Genomic DNA, 15,414 nt, shown 5'->3' with positions numbered 1-15,414 from the left:
GTTAATCCGAAGCCAAGCTCGCGCTCAGCCTCCCGGAAAACAGCGGGCCCGAGTCAGTTTAGCACCAAGGCAGCTCCCCTGACCTGAATGGAGTTACTCCTGATTTACCCCTGGGTGAGGGAGAGGGAATGGGGCCCAGTGGAGTTACTCCTGATTTACCCCTGGGTGAGGGAGAGGGAATGGGGCCCAATGGAGTTACTCCTGTTTTACCCCTGGGTGAGGGAGAGGGGAATGGGGCCCAGTGGAGTTACTCCTGATTTACCCCTGGGTGAGGGAGAGGGAATGGGGCCCAGTGGAGTTACTCCTGTTTTACCCCTGGGTGAGGGAGAGGGAATGGGGCCCAGTGGAGTTACTCCTGATTTACCCCTGGGTGAGGGAGAGGGGAATGGGGCCCAATGGAGTTACTCCTGATTTACTCCTGGGTGAGGGAGAGGGAATGGGGCCCAGTGGAGTTACTCCTGATTTACCCCTGGGTGAGGGAGAGGGGAATGGGGCCCAATGGAGTTACTCCTGATTTACCCCTGGGTGAGGGAGAGGGAATGGGGCCCAATGGAGTTACTCCTGATTTACCCCCGGGTGAGGGAGAGGGGAATGGGGCCCAGTGGAGTTACTCCTGATTTACTCCTGGGTGAGGGAGAGGGAATGGGGCCCAGCGGGGTTACTCCTGATTTACACCAGGGTATGATCAGAATCAGGCCCCTGCTTCCCAGCTAGGGGAGATGTCTCTACTATGTGCTGCAAACAGGAGAAGCAAGAGGAAGAAAACAAGCGCCCCGGAAATTGAGAGGGGCACTGCCCGTGGCACCAGCGGGCCTCAGCCATGGTTGCACTGAGCACCAACTGCCAGGGCAAAGAGGGGACTGGGCCGAGCTGGCATCCTCCCAATGCAGTACTCCAGGAACAGTACTCTGGGCGGGCAGTCGATCCCTCCCCATCCCCACGCAGGGGTTTCCAAAAGGCCCAGGCCCCACTTACGTCCCCCAAGGTTTTCTTCTCTTCCCACCAGCATGACTTCTTCCTTGCTGCTCCCCCTTTCCTTCCCCATTGGCACCTCACCCTCTGCCCCCCTGGGGTCACCATTTCTCCATGCTAGTGTCGGGGTAGCTGGCCCTTGTGTTTAGGCACAGGGGAGAGCCATGTTGTGTGATCGTTGTGGGGAACAAAGGGCGTACACTCCTAGTTTGCTAGAGATTGGAGGAAGAAACACAGGGACCCCCTGGCTCACACGGTGCTCAGCAAGGGAGATATAGTCACAAACGTTGCCGTGAACACTGGCGCTCACTGTGTAATGTACTGGCTCTGTGTACCCAGGAGCAAGTGTGTGATGGTGTCCTCGAGTAGCTGAACCCAAAGGAAGATAAAGGACCTGTTACATCTGCCAGCCAGGGGAGATCTCCTTTAGCTTAAGCAGCAGAGGCCTGTGGCTTTGCAGGTTGAAAGGCCAGGGATTTACATAAGTCTCAAACCCTCTACCCCTGATCGGAATGACTGGGTCCCTCTCTGCTACTCTCCACAAATTCCCTTTGGGTTCTTTGCAGTTGCACAAATCCAGACTTCTCCCTAAAACTGCTCACAACTGTGGCTCCCAGTACATACAAGCATTGCATTACTTATTCTCACAGCTGTGTGCAACCCGGCAGCAGTTCAGTGCTTTGGACCCCAGCTTCCAGACAGCTCAGCTCTGCTGCAGGCACCTAAAGGAGGGCCCAGACTGAGTTCTCTTGGGGATCTGGCCCTCTGTGTCAGAACAGGGGCTGCAGGGTGCAGCACACTTAGAAACCTGATTGGGTGCGTCCCGCTTTCTCTCCCCTCTACCTGGCTGAGCTGTCCTGTCAGAGGGGAGGATCATGATTTAATTAGTACCTTGATTATGCATTGGATATGACAACTAGGCTTTCTCTCGATGGCCCCCAGGAACTAGCCAACTTCTTATAAGTCTCTAGTCACAAAAGGGACTGAAGATTTCCCCTTTGGAACATCATGTTCTTTCTGTGTGTGTGATCACAAGCCGGTGTGTGTAGGGTGGCTCCAAGAGAGAGCAGGTGTAAGGGGATGGGAGAATTATCCTTCTATTTATATTTTCAAATGCTCATGGGCTCAAAGGAGTGATGGGTGTTCAACACCTCTGAAATTCAAAGCCCTTTGTCAGAGAGCCACTTGGCCATCTGGGGAGCACCAGTGGAAGCAGGAATTGGCCTGCATGCTGGGATAAATGCTGAAACTCAGAAGAGGTTCAAAAGTAGAACTAAGGCTTGATGAGTACCTGCTAATCAGAACCCCCGAGAGAGCTACTTGTTTTTAAAAGATAGAAACCAGGAGAGTCAATAAGCGGAGACGACTGTACAGTCACCAAAATGTTTTCATTAGCCAGCAACTGGGAAATCGCACAGCTAGCTTAGCGGGAAGGATTACAATAGGGCTTGGGGATTTCAGCTATTGCTGATTAATGGGACTTTGCAAGCTAGAGGGGTCCCAGGAGTCTGCAGCTCCTTCTCAGATGCTGCAGTGGGTCCATGCCAAGAGACTTGTTTGACGTTTGCTGAGCTCCAGTTGAGCCTACTCCTTTCTGTTGCTCCACTGGGCAGCTATCCAGAAAACAGGAGCCTTCATGCAGCGGCCAGAACTCATGTAGGCAGCGATCTTCTCCAGGGCCTACAGGGAAAGCAAAAGAAGATCTATCAACGTAAAGAGACATCATCAGCTCCTCACATGCCCCCTACCCGTCGTCACAGCCAGAAATTCAGCACAGGCCGCAGCCAAACAGCTCCTTGGGAATCGCTCCCCATGGCAAACCAGAAAGGCATGCAGCCACGGCTTGTCAGACGTGTCCCTATGGCCCAGTTCAAAGAATCATAGAATCATACAATATCAGGGTTGGAAGGGACCTCAGGAGGTCATCTAGTCCAAGCCCCTGCTCAAAGCAGGACCAATCCCCAACTAAATCATCCCAGCCAGGGCTTTGTCAAGCCTGACCTTAAAAATATCTAAGGAAGGAGATTCCACCACCTCCCTAGGTAATGCATTCCAGTGTTTCACCACCCTCCTAGTGAAAAAGTTTTTCCTAATATCCAACCTAAACCTCCCCCTACTGCAACAGTTCTTCTGGAGGACCGAGGGCCTGAGCCAAAATGTGCTGAAATCAATGGGAGTCTTGACACAAACTTCACAAGGCTTTGGATCAGGTCCCGAGGATGTGATTTTTCAAAGCTGTTGACCATTCACATCTCCGATTGATTTCACTCAGCACTTCTAAAAGCCAGGCCCTTATGTTGCTGAGCTGCTCTAGGTTTAGGAGCCCATAAAGCACTTTCTAAGAGCAGGAAGTCCTGTAACTTCTCAAAGCTCCATCTCTCAAAAACAGTTTGTCTGGTTCCAAACTCACTCTGCTCTTCAAAATCTCCTCTGCCCAAGATCCAAGCTTGAGAAATTCAGGACTGTAAATGATGTGCACTTGCAATATATTATTCAAAGCTACTAGCTGTTCACCAGTTCCCTGTCTGGAGCTCTTCACAAGGGAGACAATGCTGGAACTTGAGCTGCGTGGAAACTTGTTTGTGTGTCTTTAGTGTGTGATTGTCTTCTACCGTGAACACCTCCTTTTTAAGGTGAACTCCGTTTCCATATATTGTGAAAAGGACCAAGAGGTGGGTTATTGTTTTGTCAAGACAAAGGGTGCAGAAGGCTTAGAATGGAAACCATCTATTAACCTTAATTGGGAAAAGTAACTTGACCAAAGGTCACATGCTGCAGACACTGCAGACCTGGAACTAGCTTGGCCAGCCCTGGAGATCCAGAGAGCAGCATGTCACAGGGGAGTCAGGGCCAAGCTTACCTCAAATCGGTCAAGAAAATCCTTCAGGTTCTTCAGCTGATCCAGGCACTTGGGCGCGAACATGCGGTGCTGCTCCAGGACGTCGTACGCAAGGAAGTCGACATAGGTGAGCTGGAAAATTAGAATGAAAATAAGCAGAGCGTCAGATCAGAACCATCCAGATCTGCACTTCCCATCTCTGGCCTCTCTCTAACACGGAGCAGCTACGTCTTCAGTCCCTCTGTAGCCACATACCTTCTCCCCAGCAAACCACTTCCTGTCCCCCAGGAACTGGGAGAACAGCTTCAGCTTCCCGGGCAGCTGCTCCAAGTACTCCAGCTTCAGTTTCTCCTGCAAAAGGGAAAATAGAAGCAAGGGAGCTGTGGGTCAAATCCTCACAATCCCCACCACCCTGGAGCAACTCGGAGTTTCGGCTTTCTAGTGCGGCCCAAGGCAGCGACGAGAGTAATTCAGTCCCAGCCTTTGGGGCATAAACTGATCATCTGAAGGGATCTCCCATCCCAGACACTCTCTTCCCTCCCATGTCAGTATCGGGTAACTAGTCAGGTGCACGATAGAAATTATTCACCTTCCTTTAAAGGAAGAGGCTGTGGCTAAAGATGGGCCGCGGGTAACAGACTTCACAGACTGGTCTGCTCTGACACAATCCCTGTGACCAGCAATCCCACCTCTCTTTGTCCGTGAGGCAACGTGGGTCGGGGGAACAGGCAGTGTTGAATCTAGGGAGGGCTCAAATTCTAATCCTACCTCTGCTACTGGTTTACTGTGGGACCTCAGGCAAGTCACGTCACCTCTCTCTCCCCCGCCTCTGTAAAATGGGGATAACACCACTTCTGCCCAGGTAATTAATGGAGGCTTGTAATGCTGTGGATTATAGCTACACCTGTTAGCCCCATGTGACCCTCCAGAGTCATTTGGTGCACTCCAGCTCTCCCCCACACCCCCAGGGGAGCAGGGATGCACTCACAAAGTCAGGGTTGTAGCACATCCTTGCAAAGGCCAGGCGGAAATCCATCACCTGGTTCTCCAGCATGTCCACTCTCTGTATCTCCTCCTCGCTCTCGCCAGCTGGGAGTCAGAAAACACACAGGGGCAGAGAGGCTCAGCAACCCTGGTTTAAATCTCAACTAGCCTCTAAAGGCTTGTCTTCACCAGAGGGAACTGACCAGCACAGCTCTTCTGGAATGACCTAGGTCTTCTAGAATAATGGCCCATCACTTTTACTCTGGACTAGGGACCTACTCCAGAAGAGCTGGTCCTGTCAACTTCCCCGTGCAGACAAGCCTTCGACTCGCAGCGATACTCACCCATCTTGTGTTTGCGCGCTATGTAGCGGAGGATAGCATTGCTCTGCGTGAGCTTTGTCTGGCCATCAATGAGATAGGGGAGCTGGGAGGGCAAAGAGAGGATGTCAGGGGATAAGTTCTCCCCACCCATTTATCCTGCTCTCGGAGGGCACTGCAGCCACCAAGCTGCTTGTGCCGCCTAGTCGGCGGGAGGTCAAAGAGCAGAGCCAAGTGTCTCATGAGCAGGCCCTGCACATTGCTGGAGTCCACCTGTGCTCAGACAGCCTCTCCTGCCCCTTTTACCCTGCTTGGGAGAGCAGGTGGACACCAGGGCCCCACACTCCCTGTTCAGTGCCTGGCATTTAACCTCATGGCCACGCACAACCACTGATCCCACTGAGGCTGGGCGCGGCTGCGTGGTCACTGCCGCGAAGACCGCAAGGCCTGAGACTCCTGCGCCAGCCAAGGGGGCACTGGAGAGCCGGGAGCTCTTCTCCAGCCAACAGCCTGGCTCCAGCTCAGAGCCAGCTGCTAGTCCCCAGCCACTTCCCCCTCTGACCCTGTCCTCCCTGGTGACACACGGGTAAGGGCAAAGGAGGCTGCTACATACGTTCGGGAAATCCAGCCCCAGCTTCTCTTTCTCGTTAGTCCATTGGCTTATATCATAATCAGGACCTGGAGGTAAAGAACAGGATGGTAAGTCCTATGGCACGGAGACCTGCCCCCCACCCCCCCCCACACACTGCATCTCCCTCACCACCAACCCCCCGCCCCACTGCATCTCCTAATCAACATCACCTCCCCACCGCTGCATCTCCCACCCCACTCCCCACACCCACTCACTGCATCCCAACCCCTTCACTGCATCTCCAACCAGCACTGCCACCCCACAAACACCCTCACCACTGCATCTCTCCCCTGCCACCCACACACTCACTGTATTCCTTTCCCTCCCATCCTCTTCACCCCGAGCCTACATCTTCCCTTCCCCTCGTCTCCTTCCTTCCCCATCCTCCACCGCGGCTCTAGGCCGAGAGTCCTCACTTTTAGTCAGATAGACTCAATCTCCAATTGCCTTTCTTCCAGTGCAGAGCTCCCCTGCTCTCTCCCTCTCCCCACACCCAGGAGCTGAGGGGAGAAGGCCCTGGCCCATGACTCGCCTCTAACCAACACTTCTCCAAGTCCAGGGCTAGAAAAAGACTTAGGTCTCCAAGCTGGCCCCTTTTCACCACTCGAGCAGCAGAAAAGGGCCAGAACCCAGACAGAGCTTCCCACCAGGGAAACCCCTGGACAGCTCTATACTTGGGACAGCAGGTTTGTATAATTTTTGGTGGTGCCCAGAATGGGTCCAAGTCCCACCCCCACCCTACCCCTACCTAAGGCTCTGGGAGGGAGTTTGGGTGCGGGAGGGGTGCTGGCTCCGGGAGGGAGTTTGGGTGCGGGCTCTGGGCTGGGGCAAGGGTGCAGGAGAGGGTGAGGGGTCTGGCCAATGGGAGGTGCTCAGTCTGCGCTCGGGGCCGGGGCAGCGCACGGAGACACCATCCCTCCCCTCCCAGGATCATAGGGCCATGCTGGCCGCTTCCAGGAGTGCAAGGAGCGAGGCCGGGCAGGAAGCCACCTTAGCCCCACTGCACTGCTGATGGTGGTGGCAGCAGCCGCCAGGGTCCCCCAGACCCTTTTAAATCCCCTGGGGGCAGCAGGCAGGGCCAGGGGAGAGACCCGGCCCCAAACATTGGTGGAGCACAGGCACCACGGGCCCTGAATATTCCTGGAGCCCAGGCACCACGGGCCCATACAACTCATCACCCCTGCCCTATACCACACTTCTGCTCAGCTCCTGGCACGGGGCCTGCCTGTTCTGACATAACAGAGCAGCCACTCAAGGCTGTGGCAGCTCAGAGCACCCTCTGGGCTGCTCTAACACTCTGGGCCAGGCCACTTTGAAAGTCACCGGTGTTCCCCCTCCCATTCCAGAGCTGTGCCATTCCAGACATGCAGCTTGGCATCTGGGCCTAGAAAAAACAGGGAAAAGCCCCAGGACATCTAAGTATGAAGGAGCAGCGCTGCAGCGATAGATACTTAACGGCCACAATTTTCCCCACTGGCCTCTGATTTTCAGAAGTACCGAGCACCCCTTGCTCCCATCGAAATCCCTGGGAGTTGCAGCTACTCTGAGAAAATTCACGCTGCTCATTTACGTGCCCAACATCAAGTCCCACATTCTGATCCTTTCAGCCAACACTCCCGCCCACGCTGGCCTCTCGTTCCCTGACAGTGCCATTTACCAACCTTCCAGAAACAGAATGAAATGGCTCAGTGCCAAGGCTAGACACCATGATCACAATATGGTGCTTCTTACTTGAGTGTCTGGGGCTAGCTGAGAATGGAGGTGGGGGAGTGGTTCCATACAAACACAGAATCAAAGCCCTTCTCTAATAAGATGGTCCAGTAGTTAACAGCATGAGCCTGGGGAGACTGAAGTTCAAATCTCTGCTCTGCTCCAGACTCCCTGGGTTCCCTTGGGGAAATCACAAAGCCGCTCCGAGCCTGAGTTCCCCATCTGTAACACACAGATCCAAGACTTGCCGCGCTTCCCTACCACACTGGGGGATTGCGAGGCTAAATACGGTCAAAACTGTGAGGTACTCAGATACTATGATTCTGGGGGCCATATAGGCCCCCAGGATAGGTGGTATTAACAGGGATTTTCTGTGGATCCTACAGAAACCTCAGCTGTATTTGGATCCCATAGAAACCTTGCTCTAGGCCACCTTAAAACTGCACTTTCCTCCTAGGACTTGGCAGCTAGTATGAATAGTCCAGCTCACCGTGCTCTGCTCTGCGTCTGGATTTAACCGCTTCCCTGCTGGCTCAGGTCCCCTCTAAAATCAGGCAGGGTGCCCGCAAGCCCGAATGATATGAAACCCTCACCACTTAGTCTGACACAGGGCAATAAGCAAAGCATAACTGGCCACATGCAATCCAGCTTTGCTTATCAGTGCTCAAAGGGCTATTTACCTGCAGGTGCCATGCTAGCGATGAAATAAAACACGCAGCAAATCCATCCCTACTCGTGCAGCCTGAACTGGGATATAAGCTGGCTGTCCTCCAACCCCTGGGACATAGGGTCTGTCTGGAGTGCAACCTAGGGGTGTAACTGCAACACATGTAGACATACCCGAACTAGCTTTGATCTCGACCGTGCGGGTACCGATAGCGGAAAAGCTGTGTCAGCACGGGCCAGCTGCCCACGTACCTACCCAGGGTCCCTGGGGAGCTTGTCTAGCCGGCACTGCCATTGGCATGCATGCTAGCCAGAGGCACATGCTGCAGTTACACCTCCAACTGCAGTGTAGACAGACCCTGAGAGGATTTACTGGGAGGGCAGGGAGAGTCCAAAACCAGCCGAATCAGAGGGGAGAGGCAAGGCACGAGTTCCTGAGAATACTCATAGGGCCCCATGGGCCACTTACCCTGATAAAAACCTAAGGTCTTACCCTCAGCTTCTGTACATCCATGCAGATTCGTTTACACCAGCTGAGAATCTCCCTCTCCCCAGCCACGAAAGGCAGGTATTGTAATTCTTACGGTCTTGAATCAAGACAAATGATGCTAGTGCTTGTGACAAGCCCCTCCTGGTACAGGTTCCAGCCAGGGTCCCGCGTCCCAGCCAGAGGATAGGCTCTGTGATTGTCCTTATACTGAGGACAATCTGCAAGAACTGGATTTCCCTGTCCAGTGCACAGCTAGTTCTTTTCCAAAAAGAGAGCACAGTCTAGTGGTCAGAGCACAGACTTGGAGTGAGGACACCTGGGTTCCACGCCCAGCTCTGTCACTCACTCACTGTGGCTTGGTCTTCACTGCAAGAAAGGGTGTTTTTACACAGCGATAGCTGTCTCGATGCAATATTCTGGTGGAGCCAAGGCACTGCGGTTCTTACCTGGATGTAGCTCAGTGGTTCTCAACCTGTGGCTCAATCAGCACAGAGCTGCGGCCCATGTGCCACCCTCAGGGCCATACAGGTAGCTTTGGGACGTGGCCCACCATGGTAAACAGGGTGAGAACGGCTGATTGAGGCCTAGGTGGACTACAGGGCAGACCTTAACTAGCTGCATCAAGGTAAAAACTCCAGGCTCTTGTCTCCGCCATGAGTTTACAGCGAGAGAAATAACTATGTAAAAAACACACCTTTTTGTAGTGAGGACAAAGCCCCTGTGACCTTAACGCAAAGTCACTCGCCCTTTCTGAGTCTCAGTTGAAAGGGGAATTTTACTTTCATGGTGCCCCGGGAAGTTGTGAGGTGGAATTTTATCGTGGTTCTCAAGGGTCAGAAATGTGGAATGTCATTGTAATAGAGCATCCGTGCCCAAAAGCAACCTGACCTCATCACTCCTCCCCTCGCCACTCCCTGCCCCTGCACTAATCCAGCTCGGGGAGAATGTGTTGCTTTGACACAACTGGGGTTTCTTATCGCTCACTGTAACAAAGAGCAGCCCTGTGACCGTCAGAATTATATAATCAAACCTGGGGATGCGTGACTCAGCAAAAAAAAAAAAAAAAAAAAGGTGGGAACTTAGTCCAAGCCAAGAGAGTCACAGAATCTCTCTGCAGCCACCGAAGAGTTAACCCAGGCCCATGGGAGAGCGGAGATAGGAAGTGGCTCTTACAAAGCTGCCTTCTAGAAACAGGCTGGTGAGGGTTGAGCAACACCCCCAGCTCCCGTTGACTCCAGCTGGCGTTGGGCCCCTCAAAGTCCGTCCCTTACAGCGGCACAGAGGCCAGCTCGGAGAGAGGGCACTGTCTCAATACAGGGCAGATCCCTGCTCTCGCTGAAAGCAAGGGGAGTTCTGCTATCCACTGCCACGGGAGCAGGACCGGGCCCTGTAAGCAACAGCAAATAGAAGCCGATACAGGCCAGGCCAAACCAGACTTTGGAGGAGGAGCGACCTAAGGCAGGAGGGAGCAGAGGGTCTGACCCTCCTCCCCATTAATGCACCTCCCTTCCAGCCATCCTGCCCCACTCCGCACCATTCCCCCACCCCCACTGCACGCACACGCACACGCCACCTTCTTGAGTCTAACAGCCCAAGAGCCAAATACTCCACCCAGTCCCACCAGTGCTGACTGTAAAAGTGGCACTGGGGTAACCCCGGAGGGGCTGTACAGACGGGCCTCCAGAACTGACCTCGCTAGCTGACAAATCCTCACCTCCCATTCCCAGCTAGAGAGTAAAAGGCAGCTTCTAACACAGCTGCTGAAACCTGAGCACCTCCAGGGAGCTCACTGCTAACAACAAGTCTAAGGTTACAGCCTGCTCAGAACTGGTTTCTACCCCTAGCCCGGCAGAGTTCTCCTGGTTAACTTCAGGGACTGCAGCAAAAGCTGCTGTTCTCCTGCCTGGTGCGATCAGCAAATTGCAACTTGATCGATTTTTGCCGTGGAAAAAATCTGGCCTGTGTCAATGTTTCCTTGCAATTTCCAGCAGCGATCTGGGCTTGATCCAGCATCAGCCTCTCTATTGCCTTCAACAAGTTTAGACCCCAAGTGAAGGGCCTGCTCAAAGGTGACTCGGGATCCAAGATGGCATCATTCAGTGCTGTTAAAGGACCTGGACACTTTAACACTGTTCAGCATGGATCTTAAAGCATTCCCTAGCCCTAAGGATAACAGCGCACCCCTCTCTCCCAATGTGATCTCCAGTGCATTGATACAGACCCAACTACTTCTGTATCCTTCCCCAGCACCAGTTCTGATCTCCACACAGGTTCCCTGCCAAGATTGCAAAAGACAATGCACGTTGCAAGTGTCCGTCTCACACTCCACAGGCCAAGGCAGCCCGGGGTGTGATCTCCACCCATGACACCTTACCTTCCCCGCTGGCGCAGTATTTCTTCTCCTCATAGGGAGTGTTCGTGTATTCCAACAGCAGTCGGATGGCGTGAGCAAGCTGCAAAGAGGAACAAGAGAGCATTTACATCCCAGGGCCCCTCCAGTTCCATTGGGTGAGCCCAGAGCTTGCCCCTCTTCAAGAAAGCAAGATAAATTGACCTTCCTCCCAATTCTGCTCACAGCTGCTGGAGCCTAGAACTATTCACAGATCAAGCATGACGGCTTCTATCTTAGCCAACGCACCAAACAGGATTGAACCAGGGAACCTCCATTGCTCAGACTTGAAGACCAGAAGGGACCATCACGATTATCTAGTCTGACCTCCTGCACATCGCAGGCCACAGAACCTCACCCACCCACTCCTGTAACAGACCCCTAACCTCTGGCTGAGTAACTGAAGTCCTCCAATCATGATTTAAAGACTTCAAGTTACTGAGAATCCACCATTGATACTAGTTTGCAGCATGGGTCACTTGCAAGTTTAGAGGAAGGTAAAAAGAACCACAGGGTCTCTGCTAATCTGACCTGGGGGAAATTCCTTCTCGCCCCCAAATATGGTGATCTGTTGAACCCTGAGTATGTGGCAAGACCCACCAGCCAGTCACCTGGGAAAGAATCCTCTGGAGTAACTCACAGCCCTCCCCATCTAGTGTCCCATCTCCAGCCACTGTGGATTTTTGCTACTAGCAGTTTCAGATGGGCCACTGTAGTCAGCCTCATCACATCATCCCCTCCATAAACTCATCAGGCTCAGTCTTGAAGTCAGTTCGGTGGTTTGCCCCCACTGCTCCCCTTGGGAGGCTCCTCCAGAACTTCACTCCTCTGATGGTCAGAAACCTTCATCTAGTCTCAAGGCTCAGCTTGTTGATGGGCAATTTATAGCCATTTGTTCTTGTGTCCGCATTGGCGCTTAACTTAAATAACTCCTCTCCCTCCCCAAATGTATTAATAGAGAACGATCCTATCTCCCCTCAGCCTTCGTTTGGTCAGACTCAGCAAGCCACAGTCCTTGAGTCGCGTCTTGTACAGTAAGTTTTCCATTTCTCTGATTATCCTAGTAGCCCTTCTCTGCCCCTATTTCAGTTTGAATTCATCCTTCTTAACCGTGGGAGACCAGACCTGCACACAGTGTTCCAGGGGAGGTCTCCCCAGTGCCTCGTAGAACGGCACTGACACTTCCCTGTCTCTACTGGGAATACCTCACCTGATGCATCCTAGGACTGCACTAGCCTTTTTCACAGCCACATCACATCGGGGGGCTCATAGTCATCCTGTGATCAAGCAATATACTCAGGTCTTTTAGTTCCTCTGTTGCTTCCAGCAGATACATCCCCAGCTTATAGCAAATATTCTTCTTGTTAGTCCCTAAATTCATGACCTTGCACTTTGCTCTATTAAATTTCATCCTATTTCTATTCCTTCAGTTTTCAAGGTCCTCCAGATCTTCTTGTGCGATATTCCGGTCCGCCTCCATATTGGCAACACCTCCCAGCTTTGTGTCGCTCACACATTTTATTAGCACACTCCCGCTTTTTGTGCCAAGGTCATGAATGAAAATGTTAAATCAGATCAGTGCCAAGACCGATCCCTGAGTGGGACACCCCTAGGAACCTCCTGGCAGTTCACCTTTCAGCATGGCCAGTTCTAGACTCCCCTTTAACCAGTTCTTGATCCACCTTTCAATTAATGCCCATCCTCTCCAATTTAATGAATAATGTTCCCATGGGGAACTGTAAAAGCACAAGCTGCTGTAGCTTGAGCTAAAGCTCTATCAGACTCAAATCCACCATGGAGCGCAGACGTACGCGTGAGGGGAGACTGACAACACACCTGCCCCACGGCGTTCACATGCTCGGGGGAGTTTCAGTAGCCTGAATTTGTTTCTATTCATTGGCTCTGGGGTTTCAGGAGCCTGCGTTAGGTGCTGCCAAGCTTGGAACCCTGCGTTGCACTGTGGACCCCAAGAGGGACTTTTTCCATGAGACCCTGCGGCAACCAATGCAAAATTGCAATGGGGCTCCTTTCCTCAAGCCCCTGGGGGGACTACACCCACCAGTGACGTTCCTCCCCTCCCCAAGGCACCTGCTATTGGGAAACAAAACTTTTTTAAAAAAGGAGGACTTGTGGCACCTTAGAGACAAACAAATTTATTTGAGTAGAAGCTTTCGTGAGCTACATCCGATGAAGTGAGCTGTAGCTCACAAAAGCTGATGCTCAAATAAATTTGTTCGTCTCTAAGGTGCCACAAGTCCTCCTGTTCTTTCTGCGGATACAGACTAACACGGCTGCTACTCTGAAAACTTTTAAAGACTGTTACAAATGAAGCGCGCAGTCAGGGCCTGGCAGTGGGACGGGTCCATCAGAGTTTCTCTGCAGAGAGGGGCAGGAATGTGGAGGGCTTTCTGCAGGGACGCACATGGGCACTGGCTGGGGCAGTGTCCCCAACCTTGCTGTGGGAATAGCATAGTCCTATTCCCAGGAGACTGTGGTGGGCGCCAGACACCCCGCCGCCGAGAAACGGCAACGCATTCCGGCGGGCGGTTCTGCGGGGGCCGTGCCCAGTGTCCTGCTGGCACACACAACGGCCCCAGCGACCGCGTTGGGGACCCCTGGGCTAGGGTGACCAGACAGCAAATGTGAAAAGTCGGGACGGGGGTGGGGGGTAATAGGAGCCTATATACGACAAAGACCCAAAAATCGGGACATCTGGTCACCCTAGCACTGGCTGCCCTGCAGGGACGACTCTCCCCCAGCCCCACCCTTGGGGAGGGGATGAGGGTGGGGGAGGGACCGGTTCACGGGATGGAGCCCTGCTCTGCTAGGGCTCACAGCAAAAAGTCAACTGACCTGCTTGCCAGAGCCCATTCCCCTCTCCCAGGCAAATCTTGGCTACCATGACAAGTGACCCCAAGGAAACCTGATAGAGCCAACCCATACATTCCCCTACAGAGACCTCCCCCATAGCTGGGGGGCTGCCTGCCCCACTCCTGCACCCTCACCACTCCCCCATAGCTAGGGGGCTGCCTGCCCCACTCCTGCAGCCCCACCCCTCCCACATAACTAGGGCCGCCTGCCCCACTCCTGCAGCCCCACCCCTCCCGCATAACTAGGGCCGCCTGCCCCACTCCTGCAGCCCCACCCCTCCCGCATAACTAGAGCCGCCTGCCCCACTCCTGCACCCTCACCACTCCCCCATAGCTAGGGGGTTGCCTGCCCCACTCCTGCAGCCCCACCCCTCCCACATAACTAGGGCCGCCTGCCCCACTCCTGCAGCCCCACCCTTCCCACATAACTAGGGCCGCCTGCCCCACTCCTGCAGCCCCACCCCTCCCGCATAACTAGAGCCGCCTGCCCCACTCCTGTACCCTCACCACTCCCCCATAGCTAGGGCTGCCTGCCCCACTCCTGTACCCTCACCACTCCCCCATAGCTAGGGCTGCCTGCCCCACTCCTGCAGCCCCACCCCTCCCGCATAACTAGGGCCGCCTGCCCCACTCCTGTACTCTCACCACTCCCCCATAGCTAGGGCCGCCTGCCCCACTCCTGCAGCCCCACCCCTCCCACATAACTAGGGCCGCCTGCCCCACTCCTGCACCCTCACCACTCCCCCATAGATAGGGCTGCCTGCCCCACTCCTTTACCCTTTCCCCATAGCTGGGGGGCTACTTGCCCCGCTCCGGCACCCCAGCTTCTCCCCCATAGCTGGGGGGCCGCCCGCCCCACTCCTGCAGCCCCGCCCCTCCCGCATAGCTGGGGGGCCGCCCGCCCCACTCCTGCAGCCCCGCCCCTCCCGCATAGCTGGGGGGCCGCCCGCCCCACTCCTGCACCCGCGCCCCTCCCCACGGCGGGGGGCCGCCCGCACTCACCCCGCGGATGTCCCAGTAGCCCAGCGTGACCCCCATGCTGCCCCTGCTCCGCTCCCGCTGCGGCTGCCTCGACGCGATGCGCTCGGGTGGGGACGCGGGGGCGGGGATCCGAGTCCAGCCCCGGAACCCGGTTACTTGCCCGTCCGGCCAAACTCGCTTTCCCAAGCCCCAGGCGGTCGCGGGGGGGGCGGATCCTGAATCCTGCGGACCGCCTGTTAACCCTGCCCTGGCGGCCTGCACTCCGGGCAGCCCCCCAGACCCCTCCCCTGGCCCCCCAAGCTCCCTGCCCCCCGGGGGGACCGACCCCCCATCTCTGGGGGGCTGGGGTTAATTTAGCTGGTCGCTGAGCTGGCGGCTCCCTGCAGTGTTATGCCCTGGTGCTGGCCAACCTGCGGAGCTCCCTGCCGCAGGATGGCGCTCTCTCCATCGCGTCCTGGGGGTCAGTGGGGCAGCGTGTGTGTTGGCAGGACTCTGAGCTGGTGTGACTGACCCTTCCTTCCCTGGTCACCTGGGCCCCTTCATTCGCACCCTGCCCATCCAG

The 15,414-nt window shown here is 54.7% G+C and overlaps 1 protein-coding gene across 1 annotated transcript; it reads right to left on the bottom strand.

Annotated features, from left to right (window-relative positions):
• Window positions 1-2,341: 2,341 nt before the first annotated feature.
• Window positions 2,342-15,056, bottom strand: LOC102933392 (glutathione S-transferase 2). The gene is made up of 8 exons (XM_037885131.2): window positions 14,874-15,056; window positions 10,987-11,065; window positions 5,729-5,793; window positions 5,140-5,221; window positions 4,800-4,900; window positions 4,067-4,162; window positions 3,833-3,943; window positions 2,342-2,652 (listed from the first exon to the last, which is right to left on the bottom strand). Exons 1-8 carry the CDS (start codon window positions 14,907-14,909, stop codon window positions 2,557-2,559), a joined length of 666 nt encoding a protein of 221 aa, XP_037741059.1. The 5' UTR covers window positions 14,910-15,056; the 3' UTR covers window positions 2,342-2,556.
• Between the last annotated feature and the right edge of the window lie 358 nt (window positions 15,057-15,414).

Source organism: Chelonia mydas, chromosome 21, assembly GCF_015237465.2.
Source record: "Chelonia mydas isolate rCheMyd1 chromosome 21, rCheMyd1.pri.v2, whole genome shotgun sequence".
NCBI classification, from domain to species: Eukaryota; Metazoa; Chordata; order Testudines; family Cheloniidae; genus Chelonia; species Chelonia mydas.
Note: the sequence above shows the minus strand (reverse complement) of the source record. Positions and strands in the feature narration are given on the sequence as shown.